Source organism: Pseudorca crassidens, chromosome 6, assembly GCF_039906515.1.
Source record: "Pseudorca crassidens isolate mPseCra1 chromosome 6, mPseCra1.hap1, whole genome shotgun sequence".
NCBI classification, from domain to species: domain Eukaryota; kingdom Metazoa; phylum Chordata; class Mammalia; order Artiodactyla; family Delphinidae; genus Pseudorca; species Pseudorca crassidens.
The window spans coordinates 53,364,741-53,383,545 of record NC_090301.1 but is presented as its reverse complement, the minus strand read 5'-3'; the positions used below and the strand labels follow the sequence as shown (position 1 = coordinate 53,383,545).

The window sequence follows — 18,805 nt, the reverse complement described above, 5'->3', positions numbered from 1 at the left end:
ATCTGAGAGGTAAGAAAAAGAGTATCTCACTGTAATTTTAATTAAAGAATGAATATTTTTATGAGCAGCAATATCAAGTAATTTATAGAGTTCTTCACAAGAATTCACAGATCCTGTATTCAAGTGTCCTATCCTTTAGTCAATGTTTAAAGTATATTATTTACTATGTGCCAAGTGTTGCATTGACAGTCACATACTTAAGCAAATTAGGACACAGTTCCTACCCTCAAGGCAATCTAGTAGAGGAGAAAGTTATTAAAATGATAATTAATATGCATTGTGATAAGTACAATAATAGAATATGCATACCGTTTGGATGTAGAAATGCTTAACTCTAGGTAAAGAGCTTTTTCCTGAAATGTATCAATACCTTATTTAATTTATTTTTACATTTTATAAACATATTCAAATGTGATGAGAAAAGTAAACAGAATACCTCGGTCAGCAAGAAGCATAATTGTGGCAATTACAGCTAATAATTAAAGGTTCTGATTAGTTGAAAAATTATTTTAACTGGCTCATCTATGCTTATAATCTATTGAAAAAAGAATATGTAGAATAATTTATAAAACTCTCTGTTTTGTTTGATACTTGTTTTGGGGACTTACAACTTTGCCTAAAATATAATTCACAGCACATCTTTTCTCTCTCCACTTTGCAGATACTGTTTAGCTCTTCTGAAATCACAGCACAAACTTTAGTTTCCTACCCTTCCTCCTCCCCCAACTCACTGAACCATTAAATGTTTAACATACGGTGATTCCTATTAACTGTTGGATTGTTATACCATGCTAAAGAAGCTTGCCCTTTAGTATGAGGTGTGTTAAGGATAGTTAATTATAGTACACAGAAAGCCCTTTAAGTATTCAGATCCTATAAAATGTGATAATAATGTTAACATCATTGACTGGTAAGGCCTCTACTTGAGCTTTTAATTATCATTTTAACCTTTAGAAGCTGTCTTCCAACCAACAGGAAAGCTTTAAAACTTTATCCTTGGACTAAATTCAACTCACTGATCGCATTCCCTTAATTTCCAAACTTCATTGCATTGGTTGTAGTCAACTGGTGAGTCCTCGCTAAAATGTAAACATCCAAGCTGGGCTGCGCACAGAACTAGGCAGAAGAAGCTGGTGTGATGTACAGAAGCTGTGGAGTGAAGAGTTCAAAGGTCTAAGTTTGACTTTCAGTTCTGTTCTCTTTAGCAAGTCACTTACCCTTTTGTTGATGCTGATTTATTATCAGTACAATGAGCAAATACTACTTTCGCTATCTACCTCTCAGGGTTATGGTAAGGATCAAATGAAATAATAGGTGGAAATGGATGAAGAGTTATAAGCAGTAAAGTTCTCCCATCCCCTTTCACAATCTCCCTTCCTTTCCCTCCCAGACCCAATTCTTTATGTGGCCTCCACCTACCCAAAGCCTTCCATGCTGTGTCATTCCATTTGGGTCTCCTCTGCTCCAGCCCATGTCTTCCACCAATACTTTCCTGTTTTAGGTTTTATCTCTCAGACCCTAATTTTTACTAGAAGACAGCTATAATAGCAGAAAGAATAATTTGTAAATAATAATGGGCTACATTTATTGAGTAGTTACCACATGCCAAACCATAAAGTCATCACTAGCAACGTTTAAGCTTTTCCTTGATAACTTCCGATTATATCATATTCCTCCATTTTTCCTCAACTTGCCATGCAAAGAACTTTATATACATTATTCTCAATCTTTACAACAAATCTATGCAGTGGAGTCTATTATTATTCTTGTTTTACAGATGAGGAAACTGAGATTTGGAAAGTGAAACAATTTGCCTGTGGTCATGCAACTAAGTTGTGATGGAGCTAGGCTTTGAACCTCACAGGAACTCCTCCCATAATCACTGTGCTCTTCTGCTTCTCCTAGATGCAGAACTAATGTAATGAACAAATGGTCACTTATATCACCTTATTAATTTAACACGCTCATTGAATTATACAGTCGGAAGCTGGAAGATCATCTACGTTAACCATCCATGCCATCCTTATCCTCATTTATCACACACCTAAGTCACATTCTGCCTTTTGCTTCAATACCACCAATGAAGGATGTACACTACGTCCCCAAAAGGAATCCCTTCATATTCAGACAGCTCTACTGGGAAGTTCAAGTGAAAATCCTCCTTCCTGGAAAGCCATTCACTCATCTTAATTTTACCTGAAAGCTTTATTAAAAAACTATCATTCAAATGTTCTAATATAATAAATCCTCTAATGATCTCTTCTCCTTGATAAAGTATTCAGTGCACCTTGGCCATGGTGGTCACTCTCAAATGAAAGCACCTAAGCTCTCTGCATTTCTCCAGCTCCAGCCATGCTCTGACGGTTGAACAAACTTCATTGTTACAGATATTCTAGTTCTTCTAATCCCACCTAAGATACCATTTAAGATTGTGAGGGATAAATCATATCATGGTTTTGACCCATACATGAGTTTATATCTCCTACATCTTTTCTCGCTCCCTCTTCCATGTACTGTAGTTGAAACTGACCATGTTGGAGTTTGTCCATCTTTTTAAAACAATGGTTCTAACTGGGGCGGCATATTAGAATCACCTTGCGAGCTTTAAAAATATTGATTTCTGGGTTGCATTTAGAGATTCTGATTTATTTGGTATAGGACGTGGCCTCGGTATCAAGATTTATAATTGTATTATTTACCTATGTATTTATTATCTCAGCTTTATGTCATCTATAAATTTAAAGACCAGGTCATCAATGTTTTCACCAAGTCATTGCAGAGTCCTGGAGCTTCACTTTAGGTTAATATTGGTCAGGTACGCTTGGGTATAGGCATTCAACCAGTTACAAATCCACTAAAGTACACTATCACTCAGTCAACAGTTTTCTCTTTTGTTCACAAAATAATATCAAGAAAGATTTTGTTAAATGTCCTACAGAAAGCTAATCTAGGGCAGTGGTTAAAAGCATGGATTCCGGAGCCCAACTGCCTGGATTCAGATCTCAGCTGAGTTACCTGCATGACTTTGGGCAGGTTACCTAACCTCTCCAAACTTCAGTTTCCCTACTTGTAAACAGGTATAATAGTACTTACTTATAGGGCTGTTATACGGATTAAATAAGTATATACATATAAAGGTTCTGAAGCAAGAAACGAGTGTTAGAAATCATTTCCAAGGCATCCGTATTTTCTCCTTAAAGCATGACTCATAACCCATTATAGGATTTCTAACTACTGTGTACACAGAGTGACATCCACTGCTTGTTTCCCTTAATCTACATAAAAATTTTTGTGTACCTAAAGTATACAAAATCTAAAAGTTCCAGTTAAGCAAGAGTTAACTAACTTATTATGAATGCAGTATTACCCATTATACAATAATAAAAATACATAAAATGTAGACAAATACCAGAAAAATTAGTCCCTGTAGGTTCATTTCTAAATTTGCTTCCTCCCGAATATTTTGAAATTGCTCAAAATTCAGGCTTCCCTTTCCAGTACCCGCACCCCTCCCCCCCAAAAAAAAACTTGAGTAAAGAAATACCACCTTGACTTCCTGGAAGAAACAGAAGGTTTCTGGATATAAAGCCACTTCCTCTATCATATTCTAAAAAATCAACACTACCAAAGAATGAATCAGAGAAAAAAAATAGAACTAGAATTACCATAGATCTCCAAGTGAAATTCACACACCAATTTTGAAATGTCAGCAAAAACATGTTCAGCTAAATGCCCCAGTGGCGTTGCAGACTCCCTGGATGGAATAAGACAGAAGTCTCCTCACTCTGATAGAATAGTCATTCCCTGCGGGAGGCATCTATTTATTACTCAATTGCCATTTGCAAAGAAAATATAGCTATTGAATAATATCACCCTTTAGGAAATTAAGAGAATTGGAGTCTGTCAAACTACTAGCAACTTTTACTCACCCACCAGTGCCTCTTCTAAAAATGAGAACAATTTCAAAGAAAAAAATGTTTTTTGAAGATATTTAGTGAAGAAAGTTAGATTATGGATTCACATTGGTATTTTGCCATAACAAACAGACCACGCAGACAGATAGGACTGATATAAGTAGGAGGACATTGGAGTTGATATGGAGACTAGAGTGATATTTAAGGTAAGGAGGAATCAGAATCTTTTCCCAGAGTACAATTTAGATACCAGAAATAGGCCACCAATATTATTTGAAACAATTAGAAGTAATGCATAATACAGTAACATTTATGACTAGGCAAAAATAGAAAACAGATTGATGATGGGAAGCAAAAAAGTATATCTTCTGAGATCCAAAATAATCAGATTGAAGTAGCGGTATACCATGAATACACATGAAAAAACTGGAAGTAAATTGTCGTTTGTCCTAGGACAACAGACATTGAGAAATTAACTAGATCATGGGGGCAAGGGAGTTACCATTTAACTGAAAGAAGATATGATTTACTAAACAGTTCTTTATTGGGCTAGCAGAGTTAACCCATTTCCAAAACTTGGGTTAACTGCTCTCACACTCAACTGATCCGTTTGGGCTCAAAATAGGTTTCCTGGTCTGACATGTCACGTGACTGACACAGGGAGAACTGAGGTGGCATTTTAGACTGGGTACAAAAAGGGTATCTTGAAGAAATGACTCCAAACATTACCTCTACCCTGCTGACTAATCATCTGCAAGGCAGCCTAACACAAAATTCTGTTACAGTATATGTGACTCAGTTCTACATGTTTTCTCTCATTTTGAGAATCAGATTATATACTGATGTCTAGTCACTCCTGTTGGGGATATTTACAAAAACAGTGGTGGCGGGGAGGGAGGTATTAAGAAGTGAAAAGAGAGAAGAAAGGTAATGGAGCTTCGCTAAGTGAGCGAAGAGAATTTTACAAGATAACATTAGGTGAGATGAAGGAAGATGAGCCTTTATTCTCCTGTGTAAGAGAGACATTCAGAGACAAGATAGAGTAACTCTGGGCTGGGAACAGGGTTTTTGATAAATAGCTTAGCATCTGTATGGGTATTATGGGTATTATGTTAATATATTATAAAGTTTTAATAAGAATTCAATAAAGACCTGTCTATAAATATTTTGATACTTTATGAGGTATATAGTAGGTCCACAATAAATGTAATCTCCATTCTGCTTTACTCAGCTGTGTTACACTGAATAATCCAAGCGTCCTTCTAAGTCAAGTTTGCAAGTTACTCTGCCTCCCTGAGAAACCTAGGAAATGGCAGTCAAAAGACATGAGTCCTAAAATCAAAAGGGTAATGAATATTGAATAAAATCCAGATGGAGCGGGGAGGCAGCATTGAGGGAGGGACTTCTCATTATGCATCTTAACTACAACAAAACAAAATTAATTTATAAGCATCTCAAACCTACTGAGGGAGAAAAATCCTGAAAATGTTCTAGTTGGCAAGGGGTGGTAACAATCGGAAATTAATTGTACAATTCTCATGATTTATTTAAAATGTTACTGACAGCTATTATTTAATGTGCTGCCTTTATTATTTTATCTCAGTAATTACGAGGAGGCTCTCATATCCTTACTCATGATTTCTGCTCTATCAATCCTATTTCTTATACCATTTTAAGTTTCTCAAATGGAAACATTCTTATCATAGGAGTTTCCTGGCATAAACTCGAACAGTAAAAATCGACTGCTTTTACAGAAAAGTGAAGCCTCCATTTTAGCTTTGGTAGACCCGATTTTCTAGGTAATAATTCGAGACTCAATTTCTTATATAGAAACTAGGTAGGGTTCACATATTAAATACAGGACACTAACTCAAATTTGAATTTCAGCTAAACAACGAATAATTTTTAGTGCAAGAATGTCCCAAATATTTAATGGGACATACTTATATTAAAAAGTATTCATCACCACAGCAACATACCTCAAAATAAACAACAGAGTATATAGATAGTCCAAACTAATTACTGAATGCATGCAATGGGAAAGCTCAATGAACTTGAAGAGTACTTTGATTTTTGTAATCATGTTTCTCAACTAAAGCAGGCTTACTATATCTGCTCTATTTCATAACTAATCATTTTTAAAATCTGCTGAAGGAAACTATAGATTGTTATCTCTTGATATAAAAGTGAACAGATGCAGGTACATCACTGAGATTCATGAGAATCTCACATCCTCAGGAAAACTTTCTAAATCCTACTTCTTGTGAAAGAGAAATTGCTACTAAGACTTCAGGCAGCTATGCTAAATTATCCTTCATTTCCTCTAGTGAATTTTCCATGATCTATTTAATATGACAAGTTTCACTATTCTAAGAGAATTCTGACATTCTAAAACTTTTTTAAAGTTTTCATTTACTAAACACATTATATCATCAGGAATTTCAAAGAGAAAACATCTCAATGCCCTTCTAACCTTCTAATTCTCAACTCACAAACCCAATTTGTTTCATGGGTTTTGGGGAAGTAAGAAATATGAGATACTTATTTGTAAGTCAAAATCTAAAATGAAATACCCCTAACCAACTGATGATGACTTGTGACATGACATTCCCAAAGGGACAGAAGAAAAATAAGTTGTTTAAAATTATGCTTCATCTAAAAACAGAAAATCTTCTAATTATAATGGCACATAATATATCCCTGCATTTCAATAAACAACATTTTATCTTGAATCCTTAATCATGCAAAATTGCTTAACCTAGGCGACGATCCAAGGATTAACAAGAAAAAAAATCATGAAATTCAAGATTTCACAAGTGTTTTCAGTTCCCCCGTCAAAGCCATATGAAAGAGAAAGTATAATAGTACCATTTCAACGTGCTCCCTAATCTACATGTATACATTTATTTCTGCCATGCAAAGAATAAACATAAGAATAAATATTTCATTAAATGTCTTGGGAGTTAATTTTGATCACCTCTACTTCAAAATGCATTATGGCTGGCAAAACTTTCAACAAGGGTTATTTTCTGATGGAAAGAAAAGGCTAAGTAAAACATTCTCACCACATTTGCATATACATTTCATCTATTATCACTGTGGAAACAAAAACTATTTTTAATATTTCTATAATTTTAGCATTTGAGAACTTTTACTTTTCAAGATGAGGCAGTTGTACGAAAGGAGACATTTTTTAAATGTTTTAATGTATCTTCAGACTATTTAATTTTATTCCTTAACTAAACTTCCTCATAGCACATATATGTATAATGAAGTATGGGTGCTTTATATCAACTATACAATATATAAAAGCCTTACACTCTCTCCCACCGTGCTCTAGGATGCATTAACAAACAAGCAGATAAGCCTAATGATGAATGACACAATATGGTCAGCACTAATAGAGTGGTTTTCTACAAATGCATTGCAAAAAGATGAACAAATACTTTACATTTTGGAACACAGTTATTTTGATGTCAGATGTCAAGTAAGATCCAAAGTGGTAAATGTTAGCAACTTTAAATCTGTTGGTCCTGGATCAAACAGCATAAAGGAACTTTAGAGAAACGACAGTGCATTCAGGAAGGTAGACTGGGTTGGAGCTAAGAGTCTCTTCTTGAGGGTCTAATTAGGTCCTCCCCCTCCCTCTGCTTTTTAAAAATTTATCTCATAGAGACACCTTAGCAGAAGCTATCAGCTTTGACAGAACACCGAAATCATGGTAGTGAACCATAAATTGACCATTACCATAAAAAGAGCTGCTAAATGAGAAACCATGTGCTTAGTATAAAACTAATTTCATGCTTTCAAAAGCACACAGTGGCTTCTAGCAAGATAGTGGCCCTGGGACTTGCTGAGACAGATTGGCGAACGCAAATGGTTTGCTCCTGATGCGTCTGCTTAGCCAAGCTTTACATGTACTGGCAGTAAGCGGGGTTCTCGAATCTTCTGTCAAACAAATACACACTTATCTATAACTTTAGAGCTGAAAGCTATAAAACAGCTGCCTCAAATAAATTTAGCAGGAAAACACATATACGCACACACACACTGCACACACATATATATACATACCCCATGTGCCACGCTAGCTTCCAATCAAATAAAAATAGACTTCTCTGCAGACCTAACATACCAAACAGGCACTTAATAAGCATACTGTTATCGAATACATCATAACTCTCACAGTCCTTTCTTCTTTAGAAACAGCTTCTCATCACGTAGGAATTAGAGTTTAGAAGAGCCTAAGCAAGAGGACTCCATCTACTTGGAAGCTAACTTTGAGTCTGCCCTTATCAGGCTGGCTTTCAAATACTCTATGCTTATAAAGCCACATCAGACCTGTCTGGGCATGATGATCTAGTCGTTTAACTCCCCAGATGAGTGTCAGTATTTTATTTATATTTAAAGGATAAAATCTACTACATTTAAACGTCACATCTAATTAAAACATGCCATATGAAGAAATGCTTCTAATTTTATCCTCCTCTCGTTTAGGATACCATCTCTGGAAATCAATTACTGTAGGCTGTCCAGTGCATGACAGGTCATAACTTTTAATTATTAATAATGTCAAGCTTAACAAGGTATCAACTCCAATATGTAATCTATTTCACTTACTTTCTTATCTCATAAACATCAGTTGTTTCCTGCTATATATTTTTCACATCAGAGATTCTACAAAGTACATTTAGTTCATAGCCTTTTTTTATATACCTGAAGCACATAATAACACTGCTAACTGCCTACTTTTAGTAATGATAGCAAATAACATAATATCACTGACTTGTTCTGAATGTTTAAAATGCAAAGGAAGTCACCTACTGGTAAGATGTCCTCGGCAAACAGCTAGCACAGAATGAAAAGAATGTTATTACATCAGTTTAAGGAGTTACTTCCCCCCAAAATTAAAGAATCATAGATTTTGCTCTTCACTGTTGCCCCTTCAGATCTGTCAGTACAACATGATAAACACAATTGATAACTCCACAGGATTCAACACAGCATTCGAAAGAATCTGCTCCTGACACCCCAGATCCCGGCGTCCAAGTTTTAGAATAAAAATGCTCACCTCTGCTAGGAAGTCCACTCCACATCCTGGCAGGGCTTTCACCGGCTTCAAAAGCAACCAAGTTGGATAAACAAAACTTCCAGGATGTGACCAGTGTAATGCACGGGGCTACGGAGAATTGGCTCCAGCCCTGATTATCTGTGTGACAGTACCACGCTATGTCAGTGCAGCTCCAAACCTTCCCAGATGCTGGCTTGTTGCACTGCTCATTGAAAATCCTTTACACGCTGGCAACATTTTAGGGAAGGACAAGCACACTCTGAGTCATTTGTAAAGAAAGCAGAGCAATTTCAATTCTATATCTCCATGCGTGCTGAAACCAGAAGCACTGTCAACCTACAAGTCTGAGGTGGATTTACGCCGAGAAACAGGCAACCTAAGCCTTCATTATCAATGCATGAAATCAGCCACTGTGATCAAATTCAAGCAAACCACAAGAAGGATATGATTATGAAAGGCTCCACAGATTTAGCACCAAACCTTGTGGAATGAAGAATCGTCTATTGAAATTGTGTAAATGTTAAAAATAGCTCTGGCTTTTCAACAATGAGCAGAATACAGAGAAGAAATCAGTAGTCTATGTTATAAGGACCTATCAAAAAAGCTACAAAAACCAAAATAGCTATAGGTCCCTGGGACTTTTCTATAGACAAATGAAATCACTAGAGGCTATTACAATTGTAACAAAAAAATTCCATATATTTGACACAGATGTCCATTAAAGAGCAAGTTAAATATCTGTTAACCCGTGAGCGCCTGTCCCTAAATTAAAATAATAATGATAGTAAAAATGTGCAGGGCTATGCTAGCACCAGGGCAGAATACTATCAATTTTACTCTAAGATGAATTCCTAAATAATAAAAATTTAAATGTATTTATTTTGTGTAACAAGAAAATAGACGGACAAGGTAGAGGATATTTTTAACCACATAGTCTTTCACTGCTTAATATTTTTTAAAAAATCTACAGCTCAATAAATCCATACACCCCCACCCCAGCCACCCCCAAATTTATACCTTTACCTTTCACCATCCTTCCTCTTTTATACCAAAATATAAGATTCATGAGCCAGTTGAGATGTCTTTAAAAGGCACAAGGTAGCTAAATCCCAGGAAGTAGCAGCCATGATTTGAGATCACAAAATATAGAGCTTCGACACGTGCGTGAAAAGTGCAAAGCAACGGGGACATAAAACATTTATCAAAAAATCACAAAAATAACTGGGAGAAATTCCCAGCAGGCAGCATTGACAAAGCACATATTTAAGGTTCTACTCGTATTTTTTTTTAGGTTTTAGGTTCTCACTGAGACTCTAAAGGCAGAGCTAATCAGGATCCAATAAATGCAATTCCTGATTTGAGGATCTTCTATAAATGACCGTGTACAGTTTTAGTAATACTAGTAGCTCTTAGGTGTGGATACATTTAGTGGTATCTACAATCTAAAACATCTGTGTAAAAATAAGAACTATGCCACAACGCATGTACGTAACACAGCATTTTGGAGTAACAGGAAACATGGCACTCCCGTGGGTATTCTCCTGATGCCCCTCAGTGTGGAACCGACTCCTTACAGGACACTAGTTGGATTCCCTTCCTTGAAGATAGTTATAGACATATATGAGTGGAGATGCACACAAGCGTGTGTGTGTGTGTGTGTGTGTGTGTGTGTCACGTCATAGGAGAATGTACGCAACCTTTGTGGTTACTTTTGCTGCCTGAATTCCATTCATTTAGTGCCTCAGGAAGCTCCTAGGAAACAATTTGAATGCATTTTGAGAAATGACATTGGTATCACTCATTCAGAAATTGCTCCATGTCTTCTCTCTCTCTTTTTCTGTACTTTCCTTGTCTGAGAAAATAGTCTGTGAGAGATTGTGTGCCTAAAACTCTTATTATTATTATACATGCAGCTTCCTAGTAATAAGATAAAACTTTAAAATGAAACTATAATATTTGATTATAGGTCCTTAATCCCTTATCTAAAACCCCTAGTGCCAGATGCATTTCAGAATTCACATGCTTTCAGATTTTAGAAAGATAATACTCTGCGTATACTGTGAATTATATAATGCCTCAAGTAAAGTCTAGGGCAAAAGCCTATAATCAGACATATTAACAGTTCTGCAGCAAAATACGTGCATATTCAGACTAGATGGGATAAAGACTATTATTAACCTCACACACATCAGTTCAGGTCAGGTTTTGCCATCAATATAAATTACAAAACCTTCTGATTTTCAGAGCTTCTTGGATTTTGGAAATTACAGGTAAGAGACTATAGACCTGCAGAAATGTTTACCTAAACTGTTGTAAGGTTATGGATTGGAAAATAATACCTTACCTTGGCAAGTGTTCTCTGGCTTGGCAAGAGATCTGGAGATGAGCATTGCTTTAACAGGATAGGCAGAAAAACCACAAGAAGGTGCTATTAAAACTGAGACATAAAGTACAGCAGAGATGCAGCTATAATGCAAGATGACAAAACTAGGGCGTGGCAATGGAAGGTAAGAAGAAGGCATCCAGAATTATTGTGTCAAGACATAACAAAACATAATGATGAAAATATCAACCACTCACTGATCACCTACTTTATACCCAGGAATGTGAAAGGCACTTGACATAAATATTTCTTTTAGCAACCTACTTTATAATTTTCAAAAGGATATTTTAAAAGAAAAATGTGTCTTCAGAATGAGGCATAAAACATTGGGTTATCTCACCCTCTTCTCATTGTATCCCAAAGCAAAACATCCACAATGGTTTTTAAACATCACATGTGAGAATGTCAGAAACAAAGAAAAAAAAATGAGCTTCATCTTTTGAAGTAAAGGTCCATATTTTATTTTTATATACTATTTGGTGTATGAGTTCTTTAAAATCACTTATAGAAAAAGAAAGTAATACGATTTACCATCAATATTCAAACTGAATAACATTAAAACCCATTTTAAAAGTATATTCTTAAGACACGTGACTATTATGTTGTATTTACCTGGAGTTTTCCTATATTTCCCAAATAAATACTTTTTTATATGAAGTACATTGAAGAGCATTAACACAGAAAAGTACTGATACTGGACTTAAGACTTCAGACCTACAGAATATTCACATCTTCTAAGAGATCTTCTCAAAAAAAAAAAAGTTGCAGTTACGTAGGAAGGATAAATCTAGAGATCTAACATACAGTATGATGACTAGAGTTAATAATACTGTACTGAATACAACTGACCCTTGAACAATGCCAGGGTTGGGGCGCTGACCCTCCGCACAGTGGAAAATCCAAATATAAGTTATAGTCGGTCCTCCTTATCTGCAGCTCATTTATATCCGAGGCTCCTCATATCCACAGTTCCTCTGTATCCGCAGACCCAACCAACAACAGGTTGTCTAGTACTGTAGTATTTACTATTGAAAAGAACCTGTGTGTAAGTGGACTCGTGCAGTTCAGACCTATGTTGTTCGAGGGTCAAATGTACCAGAAATTTGCTAAGAAAGTAGATTTCAATCACCACACACAAAAGAAGTGATTATATGAGGAGATGGATATATTAATTAGCTTGACTGGGGTAATCATTTCACTATGTAAATGTATATCCAATCATCATGTTGAACACCTTAAATATATACAACCTTCATTAAAGAAATTTAAAAACTGTAGGTACGCTCCCCCCAAATAAGAGCATTTCTTGAGTGCCTTTTGGGACCCAGACTTGCAGTGAGGAGGAGTCCTAGGGGTGTTTGTGAGAACAATGGTCTTCCTATTCGCTGTACAAAGAAGAACGGAATACGTGGCTCTAATGTTAGTTCATAGCATATGATCACAAAGTCACGTTCCATGTGAAGAAGGAAAGTGCATTTATTCATTTGACAGTACAACATAATCTGGTGAACTTTTTCTTTAGCAACCAAAATAGTGCCCTGGTGGTTTGATGAAATTCTTGCAACTTCTAAAAGTAACTGATTATCTAGAGTCAGGAACTCCCCGGGAATAAAATTAACATCTCTTTATACCTTTTACATCATGTCCACGTAAGAAAAGATAAACTTCCAGAATCTGCAGGCCAAGATCTCTGAGTTGCAAGGAAGGCTCACCAGAGGCAGCCTCTTGAAATGAAGTGGGCCAACGTGATGCAAATGCCATCATACTCAGCCCCTAAAAAAATACAATAACCAGACCACCCAGTTCCTCCAAACTCCTCATGTGATCAGGAGAAAAGCAAACATGTTTCGCAGCTTTGCCTAAGAACCAGATCCAGAAAAACCGTAAGTGCCAAGGATGAACACCCATCCCGTGGTCAGTTGTAACACTGTACGAGGATGCCTAACTTGGAACAATGCCCAGCAACCTCCATGGCTGGGATGCTGCCGAGTATGAAAGTAGAACTCCTGTATGAAAAAAGGTGGTCAATCAGTGACAACACACTCATCCCACGGTGAGAATCTGAACTCAATAATGTTAAGTTTCTGTTGAGCCAGCTACTGAAAGCCTTTCTCCCTTAGATAAGCTTAAAATAGGTAACGCTTCTATTCTAAGACACCTATATTTTAAGTGTGCCTTTGATGATTCAAATCACTCAGCCACCCAAACACTTAACATGATTGTCTTTAAATTTTTAAATCTTAAATTTTAAAATCTTAAGTGGTTAAGAGCTAAAAACCAAGACTTGATGTAACATAACATTTGTCTGTTAATAAATACGATACATGTAAAAGTTCATAGTCCAAAGTATTCTTAAAGCAAAAGACTATCTGCTCTTCACTAAAATAGGGCCAAGCACTCCTTTTAATTCTTTGTTTCTGAAAAAGTTCCATTCAAACTCCTTTATATATCAATTCCTTAGAGCTCTGGGCTTATATAATCAACACCCTTCTTTAACGCTTTTAAACCACATGTACAGAATACAGAGCTGTTCTGTAAGGACTTTTTCAGGTGACCTTAGGGGTAGTTCTAGATTTCTGACACCATCCATAATGGCTAGGCTCTATCTCAAAGCATTTTGGAGGGTTGGAGTTATAACTTGAGGCTTCATCCTATTTCCATATTGCTGTATTCTTTCTCATTCATAAGGAATTTCAACCTCAATAAGCCCTGCAATATAAATCTCAGTTGAATTTACCTGGGGAGTACAGATAAGGGGCACTAACTCTATTCTTGTTTAGAAGAATAAAATTAGGATTTTGCAAAATGCTTAGAAACTTACAGTGATCAATACTGGATAAGACAAAGAGTTGGAAAAGTAGATATATATTCCTCCTACTGTGTCATCATTGGGTCTGAATTATTCCAAGAGGTAATTCCTGTGTTCTCTCAAAAGGATCTGGGATTATACCAAGGAAATCAAATGCTCTATTTTCAATGATCTCATCTGGTATATTTTGAACAAGACCTTTTCCCCTCTGAGTCTTCTTGGAAAACTATAGGCAGTTCTATGGGCTCTATCTAATAAATGAGCTACATAATAATTCTTCCATGAAAAGATTTTTATGGACTTATAAGAGGTCTAGGGAAATAAGTGCATTGTAAATAACCTAACCCACCTGCCTCCACACTGAAATGCTTTATCTACCTAGTGCACTTACTGGTAGAAACTCACTGATACTCACTGATACATCGATGATTTGTTATACTTTCACCATGGTCCTTATAGTTTGCAAAAGATTTCTTGGTTAAGTTATAAGTGGCACACTGACTCAACAGAAATGAAGCAAAAGAAAGTATTTTAAACCATATGTTTCTACAGCAAAAGTAAAAGATATTATATTGATGAATTCTAGCCCTATCTCTGCATCTATCACACAAACTTAAGTTTGCATCATTAACCCTTTGTGTTTGTATTTAATATCTCTTAAAATGGACTATAATTTTTTCCAGACAAGGGGAAACATTAAGGTATTTAAGTTGTATGTTTAATTCCTGAAAACTGGAGAAAAATCTCCCCTACCCCTTCCTCTCTCTCTCTCCCTCTCCCTCTCTCCTCTCTCTCTCTTTCTCTCTCCTTCTCCCTCTCCCTCTCCCTCTCTCTCTCCTCTCTCTCTCTCTCTCTCTCTCCCTCTCTCCTCTCTCCTCTCTCTCTCTCTCTCCCTCCCTCCCTCTCTCCTCTCCCTCTTTCCTCTCTCCTCTCTCTCTCTCCCTCTCTCTCTCTCCCTCTCTCCCTCTCCCTCTCTCCTCTCCCTCTCTCCTCTCCCTCTCTCCTCTCCCTCTCTCCTCCCCCTCTCTCCTCTCCCTCTCTCCTCTCTCTCTCTCTCTCTCCCTCTCCCTCTCTCTCACACATACACACAAACACCCTGATACCTCCCCTATATATTCTATCTAAGGCATAGAAGATGCTCAAAAAAAGTCTGTCAAATGAACATGTTCCTGCCCACACATATTCTCACCTCTTTGTATTTCTTTGCTTTCCATACTCATTAATAAATTCCAGCAAATGTGGTGGGATTAGGAATAAGGCGAGTATCTTATTTTCAGTATACCTGTGGCACCATCTTGTGGTAGATCTATAGTGTTGCAGTTTCAAGCTTAATTTCCAAAGTTCAAAAATGTCTGAGAAAATGCTTTTGAGGATAAATTTTACATTTTAAATATATATGAGACGCAGTGTAAGAAATCTGGCTTATGTATTTTAATAACCCACATACATTTTTTAATAGTCTTAATACCTATCACAATGCCCTGACCCTAGAAGCTGTTTCTTGAATGTAAAATTGGAATGAGAATTAGAGAACATTAGAAAGGAAGGGGAAAAAACCAGCTGAAGATCCTGGAGGCATCAAAGAGAAGCACAGAATATGGCAGCAAAGAAAATTACACAGTATAAAATGCTCCAGCTGACAACCCATTTTCAGATCCTGCCCTCCATTCCCACGTCCAAACCATTACGTCCACTTCCCGTCGCAAAACCCATCCTTACTTTCTCCCCTCTGTCCCCACAGTGTCCTCAACTTAAAATCTACTCAAATTCAGTTCAGAATCCCTAAGGCCAAATGAAAGATGCCACGTCTCACACCAAGAGGCAGAGTCTATTTTTCTACCAGTTGAATTTGTCGTGGTCTTGTGACCAGCTCTGACCAAAAGAACACAGTGGCTGCAGCTTCTGCTCTTGCTGTCCAGCAATGCTGCTCTGTGACCCCTGTGTGATTGAAGCCTATCTAACCTTGTCCAGCAGGAGAGTCTACTGGCGAGAATGACCCAGGCTTCAGCCAGCATCAACTGTTAGATGCTGTGTGCATGAGGCCGCCTGAGACCATCCAACCCAGATGAGGTGCCAGCTGCCTGCAGCTGCGAGACTGACCTCCAGTGAGTCCCGGACGAGAACCACCTAGCTGACACCAGCCCCAGTCTCTGACCCACAGAATCATGATTCAAATTTAAAAATGTAAAAAAAAAAAGTCTAAAGGCTTCTGCCAACCTTCGCAAATTCTCCGGTCTTTCTAATCCTCTCACTCAGTTTCAGGCACATCTCAGCTCTTTGGACATGTCAAGCTTTTTCTCAGTTTAAGATTTTAAACATTCCCTTTACTCCCTTTGAATCACTTTTCTCCATTCTCTTTGCTTGATTAACTCCTGTTTAATCTTAAAAGATTAACTTTAAATGAGATTAGAAATTTGGAATAAATTGAAGGTGGGAGAGAAAATGGGCATTTTAGTATACAAATGGAAAAAATCAAACACTGAAAATAAGGGGAAAATCCTGAATTCTTTTCATTTTTACTTTGTGAAGAATTTGTTGTAAAAAATTATGAGAGGTAATATATAGAGAGAGATGGATCTTAGACTTTGAATTTTTTTGTATGGCCTTAGGAAAGGGCTCCAAATCTCTCTTACTCTTGGTGTCTTTATCTATAATGTGAGGACAGTCATACACATCCTGTTGAGTTTTGAGACCTAAAGCCATTATTTCAATCTTTTCATGATAACCTCCATCTCCAGTGCACCTCAGATCAAGTGCAGATGTGTCTCTCTTGCCACAATTCAACAGAACCTCCATGCTCTTGGCCTGATCTCACATGTACCATCCATTGCCAAAGGCAGGATCACAGGTCACCCCCTAAGAGAGAACCCCTTACCATTCTGAGAAAATATGGATCCTTAAAGCCCCAGAATAAAATCAATCCTCCCCCCTATAATCCTTGGGGCAGTTTGATTCTCCATGACAGATACATACCTTTCCTAAGGACACAAGGAGAACAAAATGTCAAGTTAACGTTTATTACTTTATCTGGTGATTTACCTGCTTCTGATTGGAAGGGGGAGAATCATGTATCACTGAATGAGATGTGGGGAAGTCCTCTGAACAGTAAAAGCCAGACTTACCACATAAACATGCTACAGCCAGAGAGAACTGAAGGCCCCGGTTTTCTGATTCAACTTGCACATCAGGTACATTCTCTGTGCAGAAGTAACCTATAAGCACACACCAGGCAAATTCTGTCCCTCCCAGCTGATGTCTATAGATGGGAGGCAATAACACCATGGTGAGGAATCAGGCTGCAGAACTAGGCTGCCATGTTCCAAATCCTAGCCTTGCCTCTTTCGGCTACTACCTAACCTCTTTATTCCTCATTCACATTGTCCATTATAATAATAATACCTTCCTCACAAATCTGTTGAGAGGCTTCAAATGAGATAACCTCCACAGCGCCATACCTGGCACAAGGTAAGGCCACATTCACTCACATAACCACAGCCTTTCAGTCTACCTTCACTGTTTTTATGATACTGCAGGAGGTGCAGAGTTGCTTAGAAAGCTCTCAGGAGGGGTGGGGATTGGTTGATGGGGCTGGGTGGCTATATCATTCTATTTCCATGACATCATCCCTCTTTTTCCATGGGTCAATGGATGCCCCAGAGGAAGACAGGAGCATGAGGTCACCTTTCCCTTCCCTGACCATTTCCCAATTACAAATTTATTTAAAGTAAGAAGCTCCTGGGACTTCCCTGGTGGTGCAGTGGTTAAGAATCCACCTGCCAATGCAGGGGACACGGGTTCGAGCCCTGGTCCGGGAAGATCCCACATGCCGCGGAGCAACTAAGCCCATGAGCCACAACTGCTGAGCCTGTGTGCTGCAATTACTGAAGCCCACGCGTCTAGAGCCTGTGCTCCACAACAAGAGAAGCCACCGCGATGAGAAGCCCGCACACCGCAATGAAGAGTAGCCCCCGCTCGCTGCAACCAGAGAAAGCCCACGCACAGCAATGAAGACCCAAAGCAGCCAAAAATAAATAAATAAAATTAATTAATTAAAAAAAAAAAACCTTGATGCTAAAATAAATAAAGAAGCTCCTTTTCTGGGTATAAATCCTCCTCCGTTCGGTTAGTGTTGTCAAAGTGTGATTTTTGGACCAGGAGCTTCCACATCATCTGGGAACTTGTTAGAAATGCAACTTCTCAGGCTTCACCCCCTACTGAATCAGAAACTACTGAATCAGAAACTATGAAAATGGAGCCCAGCACTTTGCATTTCAACCCACCCTCCAGGTGATTCTGATGCACGCCAAATTTTGAGAACCACTGGGTTAAATTATCAGTCATTAATGCATCCAATTTCTCTAAATTTCTTAAGTTCAGATCCATCTCAGAGAATGAGAATGGTGATTGGAACAGGGATGGTGGAGAAATATTATAGCGATGGGCACTCAGGATAAAGAATAGGTCTCAGCCTTTGACAGCAGAGGGCAGGATGAGGGTCACTAGCCACTCTAGAGAGAAAATGAATGTGGTCCATTTTGTCCGGAATTGGGAAGCTGTGTGTGGGTTATGGAAAGTAATCTCTGTGCAATTGGGAGGTAACCTGGGCAAACGGTACCTAAGCTAGGATG

General features: G+C 37.7%; 1 protein-coding gene across 7 annotated transcripts in view; it reads right to left on the bottom strand.

Moving 5' to 3' along the window:
- Positions 1-18,805, bottom strand: part of ZNF385B (zinc finger protein 385B) — a 391,044-nt gene that overhangs the window by 280,658 nt on the left and 91,581 nt on the right. The window contains exon 1 of one of the 7 annotated variants that reach the window (XM_067741351.1): positions 8,986-9,330. The exons of the other annotated variants lie outside the window; for them this stretch is intronic. Within the exon in view, the coding sequence (XP_067597452.1) occupies positions 8,986-9,010 (25 nt within the window). The 5' untranslated portion in view covers positions 9,011-9,330. Of the gene's footprint in view, positions 1-8,985; positions 9,331-18,805 lie in introns of those variants that run through there. 7 annotated transcript variants of the gene reach the window in all.